The 14,909-nt window shown below is 41.7% G+C and overlaps 2 protein-coding genes across 3 annotated transcripts in view; both read right to left on the bottom strand.

Moving 5' to 3' along the window:
- wwtr1 (WW domain containing transcription regulator 1) overlaps positions 1–6,357 on the bottom strand; it is a 36,613-nt gene extending 30,256 nt beyond the window's left edge. For both annotated transcript variants that reach the window (XM_036522495.1, XM_036522496.1), the window contains exon 1: positions 5,661–6,357. In XM_036522495.1, coding sequence (XP_036378388.1) covers positions 5,661–6,067 — 407 coding nt within the window. In that variant the 5' untranslated portion in view covers positions 6,068–6,357. The remainder of the gene's footprint in view (positions 1–5,660) is intronic.
- A 3,981-nt stretch (positions 6,358–10,338) lies between these two features.
- Positions 10,339–14,076, bottom strand: commd2 (COMM domain containing 2). Its single transcript, XM_036521797.1, has 5 exons — positions 13,923–14,076; positions 13,490–13,567; positions 13,169–13,251; positions 12,775–12,948; positions 10,339–12,147 (listed from the first exon to the last, which is right to left on the bottom strand). Exons 1-5 carry the CDS (start codon positions 13,987–13,989, stop codon positions 11,950–11,952), a joined length of 600 nt encoding a protein of 199 aa, XP_036377690.1. The 5' UTR covers positions 13,990–14,076; the 3' UTR covers positions 10,339–11,949.
- Between the last annotated feature and the right edge of the window lie 833 nt (positions 14,077–14,909).

The following is a 14,909-nucleotide window of genomic DNA, read 5'->3' as shown; positions in this document are numbered from 1 at the left end:
CTGGCAAAGGCAGGCCTCAAGACTCCTGCAGCCACCAAAGATAACACCGGGGAGGCACTTGTTTCCAAAACAACTGCTGTGACCAGAGAGACACTCGCACGCTGCTGTCTGTGTCTGACTCATGTAATATGTCACAGCTAGGTGGCTTCTACTTTCCAAGCCTTTGTGAACCTTCATAACATCTCAACTGTGAAGGCGTTTTGATTTAAGTGTGTCAAGGAGACAGAGGCTCCAACTCTGAAGGCAAAAGAAGTCCATTCTCTTGGAAATGCTACCACAGCTTATGAGGTGATTCACCCCCTCCAAGCACACCCATACACCTGCCAAGGGAGTACAGAGGAGGTCAAAGGGCAGTTTAAGCCCCAGGCCCAAAAACCCACCATCCTTAGCTGCTCGTAAATTTTATTCAGGGCCCCTGGAGTCAACTGACTAAAAACACTGACCTGTGACCAAACATTAAAGACACCTGAGCAAAAAAAAAAAAAAAAAAAAAAAAAACCAACGTCAGGAAAGTCTGGGTTCAAGTGACCAAGGTAGTCCCTGCTACGTGAGAGTTTCGTGGCTAGCTCTGTGACAATTTGGCTCCTTCTCACATTCCGTTCGGCTTATATCAAAGAAGCAGAGCTTCAGAGAGGGAGTTTTTCATTCTTTTAATTTTAGTGGCAGTAGAGTAATTGCATCCTTCTGTACTTCTAAATCAAAGCTCTAACCTAGCCACTAAAAGTAAATGGCACAGCCAATGGCAATACCACCATCATTCTCACAAATATCAGTTGCCATCAACATGGTTGTGATTTAGGACTGGCATGTGGTTTAAAGCATTATTTTGCCAAGCCTGTCTCAAAGAAACTTCAGTAAAATGTGACTCTCTCTTTCCAGATAAAATGGATGCATAAAAACAAGAACGAACAAGCCTAAAAGATTACCACCTTTTGAAATGCTGATTTTCAGTGATGTTTTCTTCTCTGGCATGGGAAAACATGAAGGAAAAGACAACCAGACAGCTAATAAACCTGGATATTAGATACATTTTCTCAGACATAAAATGCACCCCTGAATTCCCATCTGAAAATGGGTTGAAAATGAGCTATTAGAGTGTAAATGAAGAGTGAAGCATATCAGTTGTATGGTTTATTGAACTGGTTCTCTAATGTACCATGTGTGATCCTGGACCGGCTGTTTATTCCAGCAGAGTTAACAATCTGAGCCAGTGTTCCATTTGGGCTGTAAAGCACGCTGCTACAGAGAAGCGGGACAAGTTGCTGGTTCAATTCTCCGCTGGGCCACTGCTGTTGCACCCGTGGGCAAGGTACTTTACCCAGAACTGCCTCAGTAAATATCCAGCAGTGTAAATGGGTCACATGTAAAACCTATGTAAGTCACTCTGGATAAGATTACTATGAGTAGGCTACTAAATGACAATAACGTAATGTAAACAACATGCTGCCACAACCGCAAAACAAAGATTGCTGACGGGCTTTGAGTCTCCAGAGAGAGACCCATTCAGAGTACACAGAACTTAATCCACACATTACCACAGTTAACATAGGTACTGCACAACTAGGGCATTGTGATAGTGATAGTGATGGTTAGTAATAATGATTTAAGAAATGGGAAATCGATGCATGTCTTATCTATACAGCTACATGCCTAACTCAATGAGAGCACTTTATGTAGGTCGGTCTGGAGAAAAGGAACTGCCAAATGGATATATAAATGTAAATGGCATCAGGACACAACCTGTTTGAGGAATGTTCTGAGAACAAGAGAAGGAAGTTGAAAACTTTGAAGGTGTTATACACAGCACTGTGATCTACAAATCACAGATTACCATGATGAAAACAAAACTAGAAATGCCCGAGGACCCCCGAGTCAACTCCCTGGCTTCCTGTGTGTCGTCAAGGGCCAGCTGCAGGCATTACAGGCAGCAGGGAGCTGGCCTGTGCTGTGGTGGTGAAGAGCAGGGCTCTACCATTGGGGCACTACCATTGTACCCTTGGCTAAGGTACTAAACCCAAACTGCTGCAGTAAGTATCCAGGTGTATACACAGACAACATGTAAAACTTGTAGGCACTGTCAGTCCCTGTGGACAAGACTGTATGCTACGCTAATAATACTGAAAATAGCTACAGTCCGCCACCCTGCCAATTGCCCGCAAAGGTGGTCAAATAGCTCCGTGGCACTCTGGAAGAAAAGGGAGGAAGGAGTGAAAGCGGGCTGTGGCACAGCCCCGCAGAACAGCGGAGGCTTATTATTTGTTTCCATTGTCCTGGTGTTCTCCCCTCTTGGCCCTGCTTGTCAGGACAAGCCGTACAGATCCCTGCACAAAGTGCCCTCTCCAACTTGCAGCACACTGACCTTTTTCCCTTCCCAGCTTTTGCATCAATCATTTCATTTCCAAATCCAAAGGCCAGCAAGAACAAAGCCTATTCCTCTGCTCTTTTTGTGTTGCGAGGAACTTAATGAAACTGGCTATTCTTCAAGACTGGCTGAAAAAGAAAGAGGGTAGGGAGGGTAGAGGGGTGGGGGTGGGGGGTGGTGGGCACTCATTTCAGGTAGTTTTCTTACTTGTCACCACTGTCAGCTCAGTGACGGATTGAAGTAATTCGGGCTGTGCAGGAAATGGAGGTGTAGCCCAGTCAGGCGTCCAGACATGTTTGCAGCGCAACCACTGGGGAAGCTGTGCAGATACATGCCAGAAACAGGGGATAAGACACCTTTCCCTTCGCGTAACAGCCGGATGAGATACTCATGTTCACATCCTGACTGAGATTAAATAGGACTTTGTCATCCTTTGCTCTTAGTGGCGCTATCACTTATAAGGAACAGGAAATTTGCCAGCTGATGCTAAGCAAATGGGAAGTATGAGTGAGGTCATTGCCTTCCTTGTTTGACGCAAGAAAGGCAAAAGACTGTGGAAGCCACAGGTGGTGGTGTGTGACTGCACAGGAAAGCCACAGGAAAGCTGTGGCGCTATTTTTGCGCACGCTCAAATCACTGTGCTGGACTTCCGTCACACAGTGAACTGAAAGCGCACGCGCCTTGGGGGGCCTCCATGGGGGAAAGAGCTGCAGGCCGCGAAGGCGCGAGGATCCCTCGGCTGATTAGAGAAAAGAACGTAATTGCCCAGACAGTCAGACTTTGTTTGCATGTCTGTTTAATTGCAGGGTGGGGTGAGCCAGGGCTTTCAGCTTTGTTTCTGGTTCTGCCGAGCCTAAGACTATGGCAAGAGCCAACACGTTTTGGAGAAACACCCCCAGCGACCTGCGCAGACAGACTGCAGCCATTCCTACCCCGCAGAGCCCCATACCTGGGCTTAGTCAAGCACTGCCAATATAGGCCAGTCCAATCTAACGCTGCCGAGTTGTCATTACAAACACACTCTCACGCCTCTGCTTCTGATGCAAATTAATACCAAAACACATGCATGATCAGCGGCTATCCTTGCACTGACTTTCTAATGAGGGAACACCCTGCAAAAGCATCAACAGTCAACCTTCCGGCATTTTGTTTTTGCACATATTTTGATTAATATTTTAATTATTTGGTTTGAAAATTAAATAAAATGGTTGGATTAGACATGGTTTAGCTATAAAGACTTGATATTTCCAACCAAACATTCTCTGAAAATCCATAGGTCTGATATATATATATTTATATATATATTATATTATATATTATATATATATATTAAAATGCAGCTGCAGGCAGGTGACTACAAGATGGGATACCCTGGATAATTCTCCCAACTTTGTCTGACTGATTAAAGACACCAATAGCTGCTGGTGTATTTTGAGGCCTCTGTTTCCCTGCTTTACTGTTAAATATGACAACTGATTGACCACAAGGTGTTAACATCCTGGATTTACAAAGTGTGCCAACAAATTTTTGAGTAAACCACTTTGACAAATCTCATTGTGGGGGTGGGTATTATTAAACTTCTCTGCTTCTTAGGCCCACTGGAGACTTGAGCTCATGAATAATAAATAGGGTTTAGGTAACAAGACCATTAAGGTACCATTATGTGAACGAGAGTCTTACAAGTATAACCACTGAGACCCATTGTTGCCCTGAGGCTACGGGGGGATGGTGAGTTGGATTTAAGTATCCACAACTCCCAACAATTACAGTCCCTGAGGGCAGCAGTCTGAGGAGGTGACTGCATCCTCACTGACATCTCACCTCTCCTAAAGTCAGATAGCAGTTGCAGCCCCAGAGGCCAAGCATTAAATCTTCACCCATGACTGTAGCACTAAAACATAGGAGATAAAGATGCAGGCCAGTCCCAATAGGCCATGCACAAGCTTATCAATGTGGTTGGAAATCTGTGGGTAAGACATGCATGTGTGGATTGTGGATGTGTGTGCATTAGCTGTGGGGAAGCTTGTATGCAAGGCCATGTCCTGAAAATTTCACTGCACAATTTCTGTCAGTACACCTTAAGACTAGTCTAACACCTATTCACATCAGCCCAATGAAACATCCCGTGACAGGCCCTGATTTCATTTACATTTTGCAAGCATTCAAAAAAGGGCTTTGAAGGCCCAAGAGCTCCAAGATGCGCAAATAACCAGCAAAATGACAGAAAATAAACTATGACCACTGCTGCACAGAAAAATGCCCAACACCTGAGCACTTCAAATGTACAGAAGATCTCAAACGCGGTTTGTCAATGTATTTCATGGTTCTCAACAGATGGCTTCAAAAAACATGTCATGTTATTGCCTTACATTCAGTTGTTGTGGATTCTGGTGAAAGCAATGGAGTTTTCTTAAAAGATGGAACCAAACTTATACCAAAAAGTCCAAGACACAGCCCAAAACACCCAAGGGGGTGTGATTGTTTCTCTGTGTGTGCATTATTGTTACAGGAGATCAACAAAGAGAACAGACAATTTAATGCAAGCAGAGACATATATGGCTCTTATTTATAGCTGGAGGTGGCATGCCAGCATGTATTGGGTTAAACTGGTGAATCAGGGGAAAACATAGCCTAATGGGATTTGGCTGACATAGGATAACAAAGCCACAATAACAGTGTACTCCATCAGAATGTTCATTCGCTGCTCGAAGGGGTCGCTCATCTATCACGATGTGATCGAAACCCATTGTTTTCTCTGAACCTCCTCGCTCAGGTTTCACCAGTTTGGAATAATAAATCAGCCGCGAAATGATTTTGGCTTCCATAAGTAAATGGAAAATTACTTTGCACTTTATAAAGGGGAGGGTTTTGTGTCAGCGATTATGGTGCAAGCGCAGTTTTCAGGATTTTACACTAAAACAAAATGCAGCTAACAAATGGGCTTTTAGAACCTCCACATTTGCTGTAAATAGAAACCACAAGGCCCACGAGACAATACAAAGCTTACACGACCGATTTACCCAGTACTTAACAGCTGTCAATGGACGTGGTTTGTGCGTAGCTGTGATTGGAGCGCATACATACATGTCAATGTCTTGCAGTGGTTGCCCAAGATACTTGGTCAAATTATTAGAATATATACATCATTCACTGACACGGATATCACATGAAATCACGATCACGCAAGCAGAACAGAAGTTGAAGACTTGGTTAGCAGTTCACATCAACAACATGTTAAGACTGGTATCTGTTTGCCAGGTGCATTTCAAGCGCACAACATTTTCACCAAATTACTTACTTCAGAAAGTATCTTTGGCCGGTGGACGTGAATGCCATCTCCCATCCCGGAGGTAAAGGTAATTCATCGGCGACATCGAAAGACTGCTGCCGGAGATGCGCGTGGTGAGCCGGGCTTGGGGCAGCGTTGGCTGCCGCTCCAGGCTGCAGCGAAGCAGGAGAGGAATGTGACCGTACGTGTTGCACTGCTAGCCTGGGTGGATGGCTCCCCGAGTCCGTGCTTGACTGTCGGGAGTGAGACCCTGAATCAGGCTCCTTGAAAAAAGACTCGGGAAGAAGTTTCTTCCTCCAGGAGCTCGGTTTTGGGTTCATAACTGAATTAAACAGTGCCTCTAGATCTGTGTCCAGGTCCTGCGCGACATGGATAACTTGCTGTCCAGGCAAAGGTTGTAGTTGGTTGTTACTCATTTTCTTGGTAGAAAGGTTGATGAAGTATTTGATAAAATATAAAAATGTCAATAAAAAGTACTGTTTGAAAAAATGTCGCGGTCAATTCCCAGTATGCCCTGTGTTCTTTTTCTCTTCTTTTGGGAATTCTAATGGTTACAGCTACTTTTTTGTTGTTGAGATCGTGCAGACACAATTTCTGAAAATTTAGGAACACTAAATGTGTTCCCTACATGTGAAAATTTCCTTCAGATTTCCAACTTTCCCTTGTAGCGGCCCGTCTTCTAGACCTACTGACACTTATCCCCTCGCCGTCCTGAAGTTTGTAAACTCAACTTTTTTTACGGCGACTGTGTCAGCCGTAGGCTACTTCATGAATTATTCATGACGCTCGGGACCGGGGGCTTGACGGGCTCATGTAACCACACGAAACACACTTTGGAGTGCTACAAAGTTATTTAGTGGGTAGATAAAACATAAATCATCCAAAAGAATTTAAGACCATTCATCTTAAGAGGAAATTAGAAATGTTATGATGAATCAACGTTGTCAGATAAGCACACTGTTGGCATGTTAACGTGGGTTAAAATAATTTTGCCTACGTTGTCCAGTGGCTGTAAACTTCAGAACTAAACGAAAATTGGTAAAAAGTAAGAATACCTGGACAGTCAAATGTTTTCGCTTCTTGCTGTTGTACGCTGGTAAAACTGGTTTATTTGATCATCTTTTCCCAAATGAGCTGTTGGCAGTACTCAGGTCTGCCTTAAACTTTGTTTCATAATTACAGCTGTAGAATTTCACGCCGTGCTGAATGTTTATTAGCTTCACATGATCCCTTAAAAGTTTTTCAGCATTAAAGGGAAGAATGTAGTCCGGCGTAATTAGGATAAGGCTAATTTTATATTTCAACTTTAAACGTAAAATATTGATATTTAATGTAAAACATGTTACTATACCTTATCCTATTCTATCCTAACCTATTGGTGCTCTCTGAATGAAAAGAATATTCCTGTTTTATTTCCAGGTGGCATAAATGCCCTTTTTAATTCACAGCAAGTTTACAAACGAAAGTAAAAATGAAAAACAGTAGAGTCAGTTCTGAAGAGGCTGGTTTACCCTGATGCCATGGTATAAAACAATGTTGAAAAATGATATCATACAGGATTAAAAATGTTGTAGAAGAAAGTATTAACCCTTAAACTCTTATTTGTCCATGTACTCTGTGTGGTAGAATCTGTGGTAACAGTTGTTGGACTGATCTGAGACACATCAGGTCAGAAGTCATGCCCTTTAAGTGAGGAAGAGGTAGAGACAACAGATAGGTAGAGACAACATGGCAGGGGTCAAAGGTCAGCCATACAGTTTTACACTTTTGCATACTGTTGAATTTTAGAATTGACCTCACTGCAAATAATTAAATATCAGGGCTTTTGATATGGCACAATGAGGCGTCTGTGTGTGGTAGTGTAATACAAATAGAAGCACATACTACAGAAAAATGTATTGTTGCATTTAGCCTTTCCTATTCAGAATTGTGCAACATTTTATTCAAGCAGGCCTATTTCATTGCAATTCCTGAGCTGCTTTAAATTATTAATGACCTGTTAAACTTGCAGAGAAGATGTAATCGGCAATACTAATTATAAAAATGACTAGTAACTGCTGACCCTCTGCTACCACTCAGACAAACTGGCAACACAGCACAATCTGTGCCATGGTAGAAATTACAGTAGGTTTGTATCTGCAGCCCTCGTTAGAAGGGAAGAGTCCAGATGGACGCCAGAGAAGTAACAGTTGTTCCCTGAAATGTCAGGTGCAAAAAGATGGCACGTGCTGCCCTGTAAGCTAAGCTCTTCCAAGATCAAACACTGTGGCCTCCACAATGCAACAGCAGGCCATGCCACAAGGCCTGAATTAGTACTGAGGCTGTCCTCACCTCTTTGCTCCCTCTTTGCTCCCTGGTGTTGTGAGGAGAGACAGGCTCACTCTAAGCTGCGCTTGACTCAGCCATTTGGACAGCTGGGAACATAACAGCAAGGAGCTCCTCCAACACAGAACACAGCTCTGACTCACCCAAAGAAAGGAACCGTTAAAGGCCTTTCAGGAGGGAGGACATGATTTGACCCATTTTTCATGACCTCATCTTATTTTGGGCTGTACATACGGTATGTTTCTATGTACTTACATTCTGAGTAAAAGAAATTCATGTGACTCTAAATAAATGTACTTTTATTGCAATGTATGTGGATTTTTTGATAGATATAAATCCATATGATGATTAGGCTTTGTAGGTATAAAATAGCTGAGCAGCCAGACTAAGTAGATAACTAGTTGTTAAATGCGTTCATGGTAACATTGTAACTCATTGCTAGCCATGTGATCAAATAAAGCCGGATTCTCTACAATAGAATCATTTGATGGTGAGATAAAGTAAAAATCAAATATTATTAATCTGCTCTTTTATATAAATGTAAACATAGCACAAGCTGTAAAAATAACCAGCATGGCTCCATCAATGGAAATGGAAAAGGTATAATTATGTAATATATTGTCATATGTTTTAATTAAATTTTATAGTGTCAGTGTAAAATCCATCTACAGAATATTTAAAGTTTGTCAAGTTAACATGTTCCCTGTGGTGTGAGAAGTTTTGATCCAGTGAAATAATAAAGACAACACTGCACTGACAGTTGGAGACATGCTTGTCAAACAGAAGCCCATATTCACATGCTGGGTGTTCAATTTCTTGTGGTCTCAGCTTTCATGACACAAGCACACACACACACGCAGCTCCATCACTGAGGTAGGATCTGTGGCGACATCCAACTGTCTCAGAGAACAGTTGACTTTGGAACAGGTCCAGCTCAAGAAGACCACCCCCCACCCCACCAACCACACTGCCAACACACACAAACACACTCTCTCTGTCCCAGGAGACCTGACTGTCACTGGGGAGAAGTCCCCTTGCCCCCTACTGTCTGTGCACTGTTCCTCTCTGCCAGTCATCCATCGGCTGTGCCTTCGCTCACCCGCATCACCAAAGCCTGTGGTAGACATTCTCCCCCTATACATTAAAATGTATATATTAAAATGAGCCTGGTAGGTGAAATTTGCATTCATCACACTGCTTTGTCCTTTTCTATAAGAAGGCAGTTTTGTTTTATGCACCTGAGATTATAAGAATTCCAGCAAATAACACCACCCACCTAAATGCTAATATCTCCCTTAAAATGTTACTATTTTAATAGCAAGCATTATTCTTAGAACACTGTTCATTGTTACATTTACAGTGGAAAATGTTTCTGATCTCAATTTGTCGTTGAAATCATTTGAAGCACAAAAACCTTTGTTCAAGAACACAAATGTGGGCAGAAGCTGCTGATGGAAGCAGGGAACTGAGCCAAGTCACCAACGACAGCCCAGGATGCACCTGTGTCTGACCAGCCCTGTAGAAAGACCACACAACGACAGGACACACACCTGTGTGAACTCTGACTTTAATCGACCGTCAGTGATGTTTACCATTGGAAACGTGGTCTACGTCATTGTAGTCCTATAAAAAGCTTCCTATGCCACAGACCAATATTCAAGGATTTACATTTCCTTCTTCTCAAGGCACTGTTTCATTTCACTGCTGTTACAAAGGTGTTGGAATGATAATCACTTTTAGGGACACTGAAACCGGTTTAATCATTACCTTGATTAAGGAAGTACTTCACTCAGAACAGAAAATAAAGGAAATGATTCAAATACCTGGAACAGCACAGGGTAGTATATAATAAAGATTTTGTCATGTGAAATATGAGTCAATTCAATACTAATGTCTTGATGTATTTATTCCTAACCTTCAAAAACTGCTTGAGAACAATCAAAGTGAAAGGAACAAGACTTATGGTGTCTTGGGCGCTTGCAATATCACCATGAGGTCAGCAGGAATGCCTTTCATGAAGATGGAAACAGTGCAAATGCGACAGTGCTGCCCTCTCATGTTTCGAGTGTGGAAAAACATGCTGAAATGGTCTACAAACTTTTCATGACTGAAGTGTCATGAAAAGTTTGTAAGAATTATCATATTGTTCATATTAGGGGCACAAAATACAGTACAGCCCAAAATGTTATCGAAGTTCTAAATTCACACTGATGAACAAATATCCAAATGAAAATATGTTTGAGAGAAATAACATTTCAATGTTACAATGCGGATTTTCCTAAGGGTGAGACTTGTCAAAGCCAATTAAAGAAACAGACTGATTTCTGTCAACAAAGAAAAATTGCAAAACACACATCATGGGATCTCACTTTATAAAAACTCATAGTTGTAAAATTCAAGCATTCATTTTTTCCATTCAGGCAAAAATACAAACAGCTGTGAACATGGTGTTTATAGTCACAATCTAATGCTTAAACATCCGCAACTTTCCCTGCAAGGCATGCGCAAGTTTTAAAAAGGCAATGAAAATGAATTATGACACGTTACAAACATTGCTTCAGATCTGTGTGTCCAATTTCCAAGCATGTGCAGAACTGCACCTCTAAAGATTGTCTGGAACCGGAATCGTCCAGTTTGCTAGTTGACAGATGTTTGCCTTATTGAACAGCCAATGCAGAGATGAATTTTTTACTCTACAGTGCAATACTCTTTCCTCTTCTCCTTCCTCACCATTTCAAAATTGGTCCCACATTAAGAAAAAGACTCCTTCGGCTCTTTGCACTTATTGGAAATCTGGACCATGTATACAGGAACAAGACTTTCCTATGCAAAAGCTCTTAGCACAATACTTCAAACCAACTGTATAAAATGCAAAAAAGTACAAATGGAAGGCAATTTAAAAATCAAACAAACAGTACACTACATGACCCTGCATTGACAAAGGCTGCAAAACAAATTATGCTGAATTTCAATGACATCTGTAACCTTTATGTACAGTAGGACTCCAGATATACAATCACTTGCAAATGGATGATGCACCTGTACTTATCAGTTATTTAAATTCTATAGTGTTGAGTCTATTTTGTTAAATAAGTTATTAAGGGTAATTCAGAGTTACGATGCTGCCTACTCAATGAGATCATGACTTGGTAATTCTACTGTATATTGCAGTGAGACAAAGACTGTGTGAGCATATTGGCATTTAACAGACCAATTTAAGAGCAGATAAGGGAATCAATTGTGAAACACAACGGACGCCAATTGCCAAATTACATCACAAAACCAGAGCAGGTCCATCTAGTCTTGCTTCTCTTCTGTCACAGTTGTCATCTTCCATATATATTTTTATATATTGCTCTGTGTTATCTGAACCACGCTTGTCCTACATTTAACCAGGTACATGTGGACATCAAATCCTACTCTACATTATATATAGGCTTGGAGGTTGTCCACAATTAATTCTGAAATATGCCTCACCCTTACCTGATACGCTGATCTGTTCAGAATAACCTCTACAATCTATCAATTTAGTGCCAATGCAATGACAGAATATTTCCTGTTTGAGTAAAAGAAAAATTCAAGCCTATTTCAATGCTTAAGCAACCTGTCTTTTGAAGAATATAAGTGCACATTATGTGTACCCTTCTCTGAAAACAAAAGCATGGTTTACGACAAAATCTTTGCAATCTAATAAAGGAAACATTGAGAATTACCTGTCAATTACCAGAACCAAAGACAGGTAAAGCTGGTAGAAAATGGGTCAAAATCCTCCAAGCCTACATATGGCACTGATAAAAAAAGTCAAAACAGTTTTGTTCAGTCCTTGCTGAAAGAGCAGTACAGTGGCATCATTAAGAGTGCTTTTTGTGTTTAGATCTGAAAGCTGCCGCTCTCCTTCCCTCCTGTCACTGATGCAGAAAGCGTTATTTGCACAGTGCGGGGAAGGGTGTCCCCTGGGCCGCTGGCCAGCAGGCTACTTGATGTTCCGCAGGATCCTGCGGCAGTGGTTCGTCTTCACCTCGGCCAGTGCCCGCTCCAGCTCCTGGATGATGTGCAGCAGAGTGGCAGGGTCTGTTTGCAGGACGCGGGCGCTCCTCACCCCCTCATTCTCCAGGTGCAGCTTGAAAGTCACCACTGGCTTCACCTGCTGCCTCAGAACCCTGCTGGCCAGCTGCAGGACATGGCAGGAAGGAGGCGGGGGGGATGACATTGAGAAGCCACACACACTGCTAAGTTTGACCAGGTGCATGACAGCTCCTTGCTACTCAATACCTAAGGGCACCAGAGGCTGCTCTCTGAAGACCAGTTATGCACCTTCCATTCTACATACATTCTGCATTCAAATCTAAGCCGAGATTAACATTCCCCTTGAAGTCTTCTTTGAAGTAAAACAAAATAAAACTCATGAAAAAGACATTTCTGAAAAATAATGTGGAAATTCACAAAGGAAAGCCAAAGGCAGATTCATGGAGTAAATGCTTCCAACATCTCACAAATACTTGCTGCCATTTAAAATATTTTCAAAAGATTTTGTTCCCTTCTCAAAAGGGCATTAAAGAAGAGAGGAAAACACTAACACATGGCAGGTGTGTCTAACGCCATATCCGCGCCTGCTGCTACATGCAAAACCAAAGTCAATCACTGACAAACACCTACACAAACCTTGCATTTGAAACAAACTGTCTGACACAAACTAAACAACTTTCAAGAAAAGATTTAGTGATTAGGAGTTAGACTGTATCCCAGTCATTGGCAATAAGAATTAACCCATGCTAAAACGTTAGTACGAATTACATACCTGTACATCCAGTCGCCACTCAAGATTATGGTAGTGTGGCAGGGAGGGGGAAAGTTCGCTCAAAATGTGCCGGATCTCCTTCCTGTTGTCCAAGTACAGCTGCAGGAGCAGCTTGTTGAGCTCCTCAGAGAAGCCCAGCACCAGCACGGAGTCCTGGAAGTCCACCTCAGAGATCTGGATCAGACAGACACTGCAGTGAGTACAGGGAGTCTATGGCTATAACCACATCTTAACTCATCTTTAGGCAGTCAGGCGGCATGCATTTGAAATGTAACAATAGTGTGCAATCCACAGAGAGACATACGGGCTCCCTTGGCCTCTAATCCCTATTCGCAACCGCATTTTTGTTTGCCTGTAATTATACACACAAAAGATGCACAGGTACTGCACTTACCATTAGTTTGGAGCTCTCGGTGAGAAGATACATCAGTCCTTCAACTCCATGCTGAACTGTTTCCACTGCCACATTTAATTTCCCTGCAATACATATTCATAAAGAATTCAGTTTCCACAGACTTCAAGAGATTCAGAGAACAAAAACATGGCGCAACTACAACGTTATGCAATGTCATTAAATCCGTTATTATTTTGTTGCGACCATTTTTAACTTGAATGGGAGAACCAAGCATACAACTGGACAAATGGAAAACAGATAATTTCGAAGACGTTGTTAGTATAGTAAAACCAGTGGGTATTAAACCAGTCAGGTACTTACTTGCAGCTCCCTCATAAATTTTAGGGTTGGAACCTTTCTTCAGGAATTCCACCGCTATTCGTCCAAATTCCCCCACCACTGCGAACAAAAAAAAACTTTGACACTGATGTGCATAAAATGTAACGGTCATTGTTAAAGAATCCAGCTAGCTAATAAGTCGTTGCTAGCAAAAAGCTATACACTACACTGCTATACTAGCTATAGCAAGCACACAGAAGCAAGTTTGCGTTCATCAGTTTCCTGCATTGATCAATTAAAACATGTACGTCAAAACTGACATAGCATAAATAATTCAACAACCTGCTAGCTCTTCATAATTAACAATCCATCTTTATACAAAGTCCACCAAAATGTCAACAGCTAGGTAACGTTAGCTCCTCGTCACAGCTATCGTGCTAACTAAAGAAGTTTTTCAGCAAGATTTGCCATTTACCCGCAGAGTCCACCTCAGGCAGAAATCCCAGGTGCTCTTTATGTTCATCACTTAATACTAACAGCATGTTACCTAGCTCAGGGTATCAACAACGCAAAAGAACGATTGTTGAAACATTGGGAGACACTTCCACTGAAATCACATGATCACGATGTTTGTCTTTCTAAAATCCGACTGGAACATGAGGCACCAACTGTGGTTCCGCATAGTTTTCATTTGTAAGAGTTACAGCGCCACCTCCTGGTTGTAAACCTCACAAATGGAAAAAAAAAAAACGCTATGAAAGCGTAGTGTCTCAAGAAAACCTCAGGTCGCTCTCTAAAGCGTCATAAATTTACTTTACAGTTTTCAGTTATCATAAATACCAAATTGCATCGTGAAATGGTTTAAGATTATACTGAGAAACATAATACTGTCTTTTAACAAAGACTTCCTTTCACAAGGTAAGTTCAATACCCTCATCTACCTCCTTTGCCTGACAGGGTTGAATAGTAGGCATATTTTCCATGGTTTTCTATCTAACATCGATTACAGCATTCCTGTCCTGTGAAGCTGAGGGGTTGTGGTTTGTTTCATGTACACAATCCAAGTAGAGATATGTTGTCCATTTGGAAATGCACATTCTGTCAGCCCCTTTGAACATGACATTATCATTATTGCACATCCATACTATGACACCCAATACAAGCAAAGCACTTTGCAGAGTTTATGTTCATTGTGGCAGTTGTCACTGTGCAAATTTTTATTACAGTAGTTACAAAAAGGCTCTTCGGGGCTCTTGATATGGTTATGATGACAGACATGTATTTATCACAGCAACAAAATTCAGTTCTTCAACTGCACATTTTATTTAGGATAATATTCAAAGAAGGAGTGATGGGATGTTTTCTGTTACTTTCAAAAGCCTACATTCAGAATGGACATTTGGAAGGTACAAAAGGAATGCCAGGCATACTGCCCAGTCATAAAAAGAATGCTTTAGTAAAA

Source organism: Megalops cyprinoides, chromosome 2 (assembly GCF_013368585.1).
Source record: "Megalops cyprinoides isolate fMegCyp1 chromosome 2, fMegCyp1.pri, whole genome shotgun sequence".
In the NCBI taxonomy this organism is placed as follows: Eukaryota; Metazoa; Chordata; class Actinopteri; order Elopiformes; family Megalopidae; genus Megalops; species Megalops cyprinoides.
The sequence above is the reverse complement of the archived record's forward strand: the minus strand, read 5'-3'. Positions and strand labels throughout refer to the sequence as shown.

Coding starts and splice junctions, on each gene's coding strand:
- commd2 (XM_036521797.1), bottom strand. CDS start 13,989: ATGCTGTTAGTATTAAGTGATGAACATAAAGAGCACCTGGGATTTCTG. Junction 13,568..13,922: donor GCCTGAGGTGGACTCTGCGG/GTAAATGGCAAA, acceptor TTTTGTTCGCAG/TGGTGGGGGAATTTGGACGA. Junction 12,148..12,774: donor AGTGGCGACTGGATGTACAG/GTATGTAATTCG, acceptor CATGTCCTGCAG/CTGGCCAGCAGGGTTCTGAG.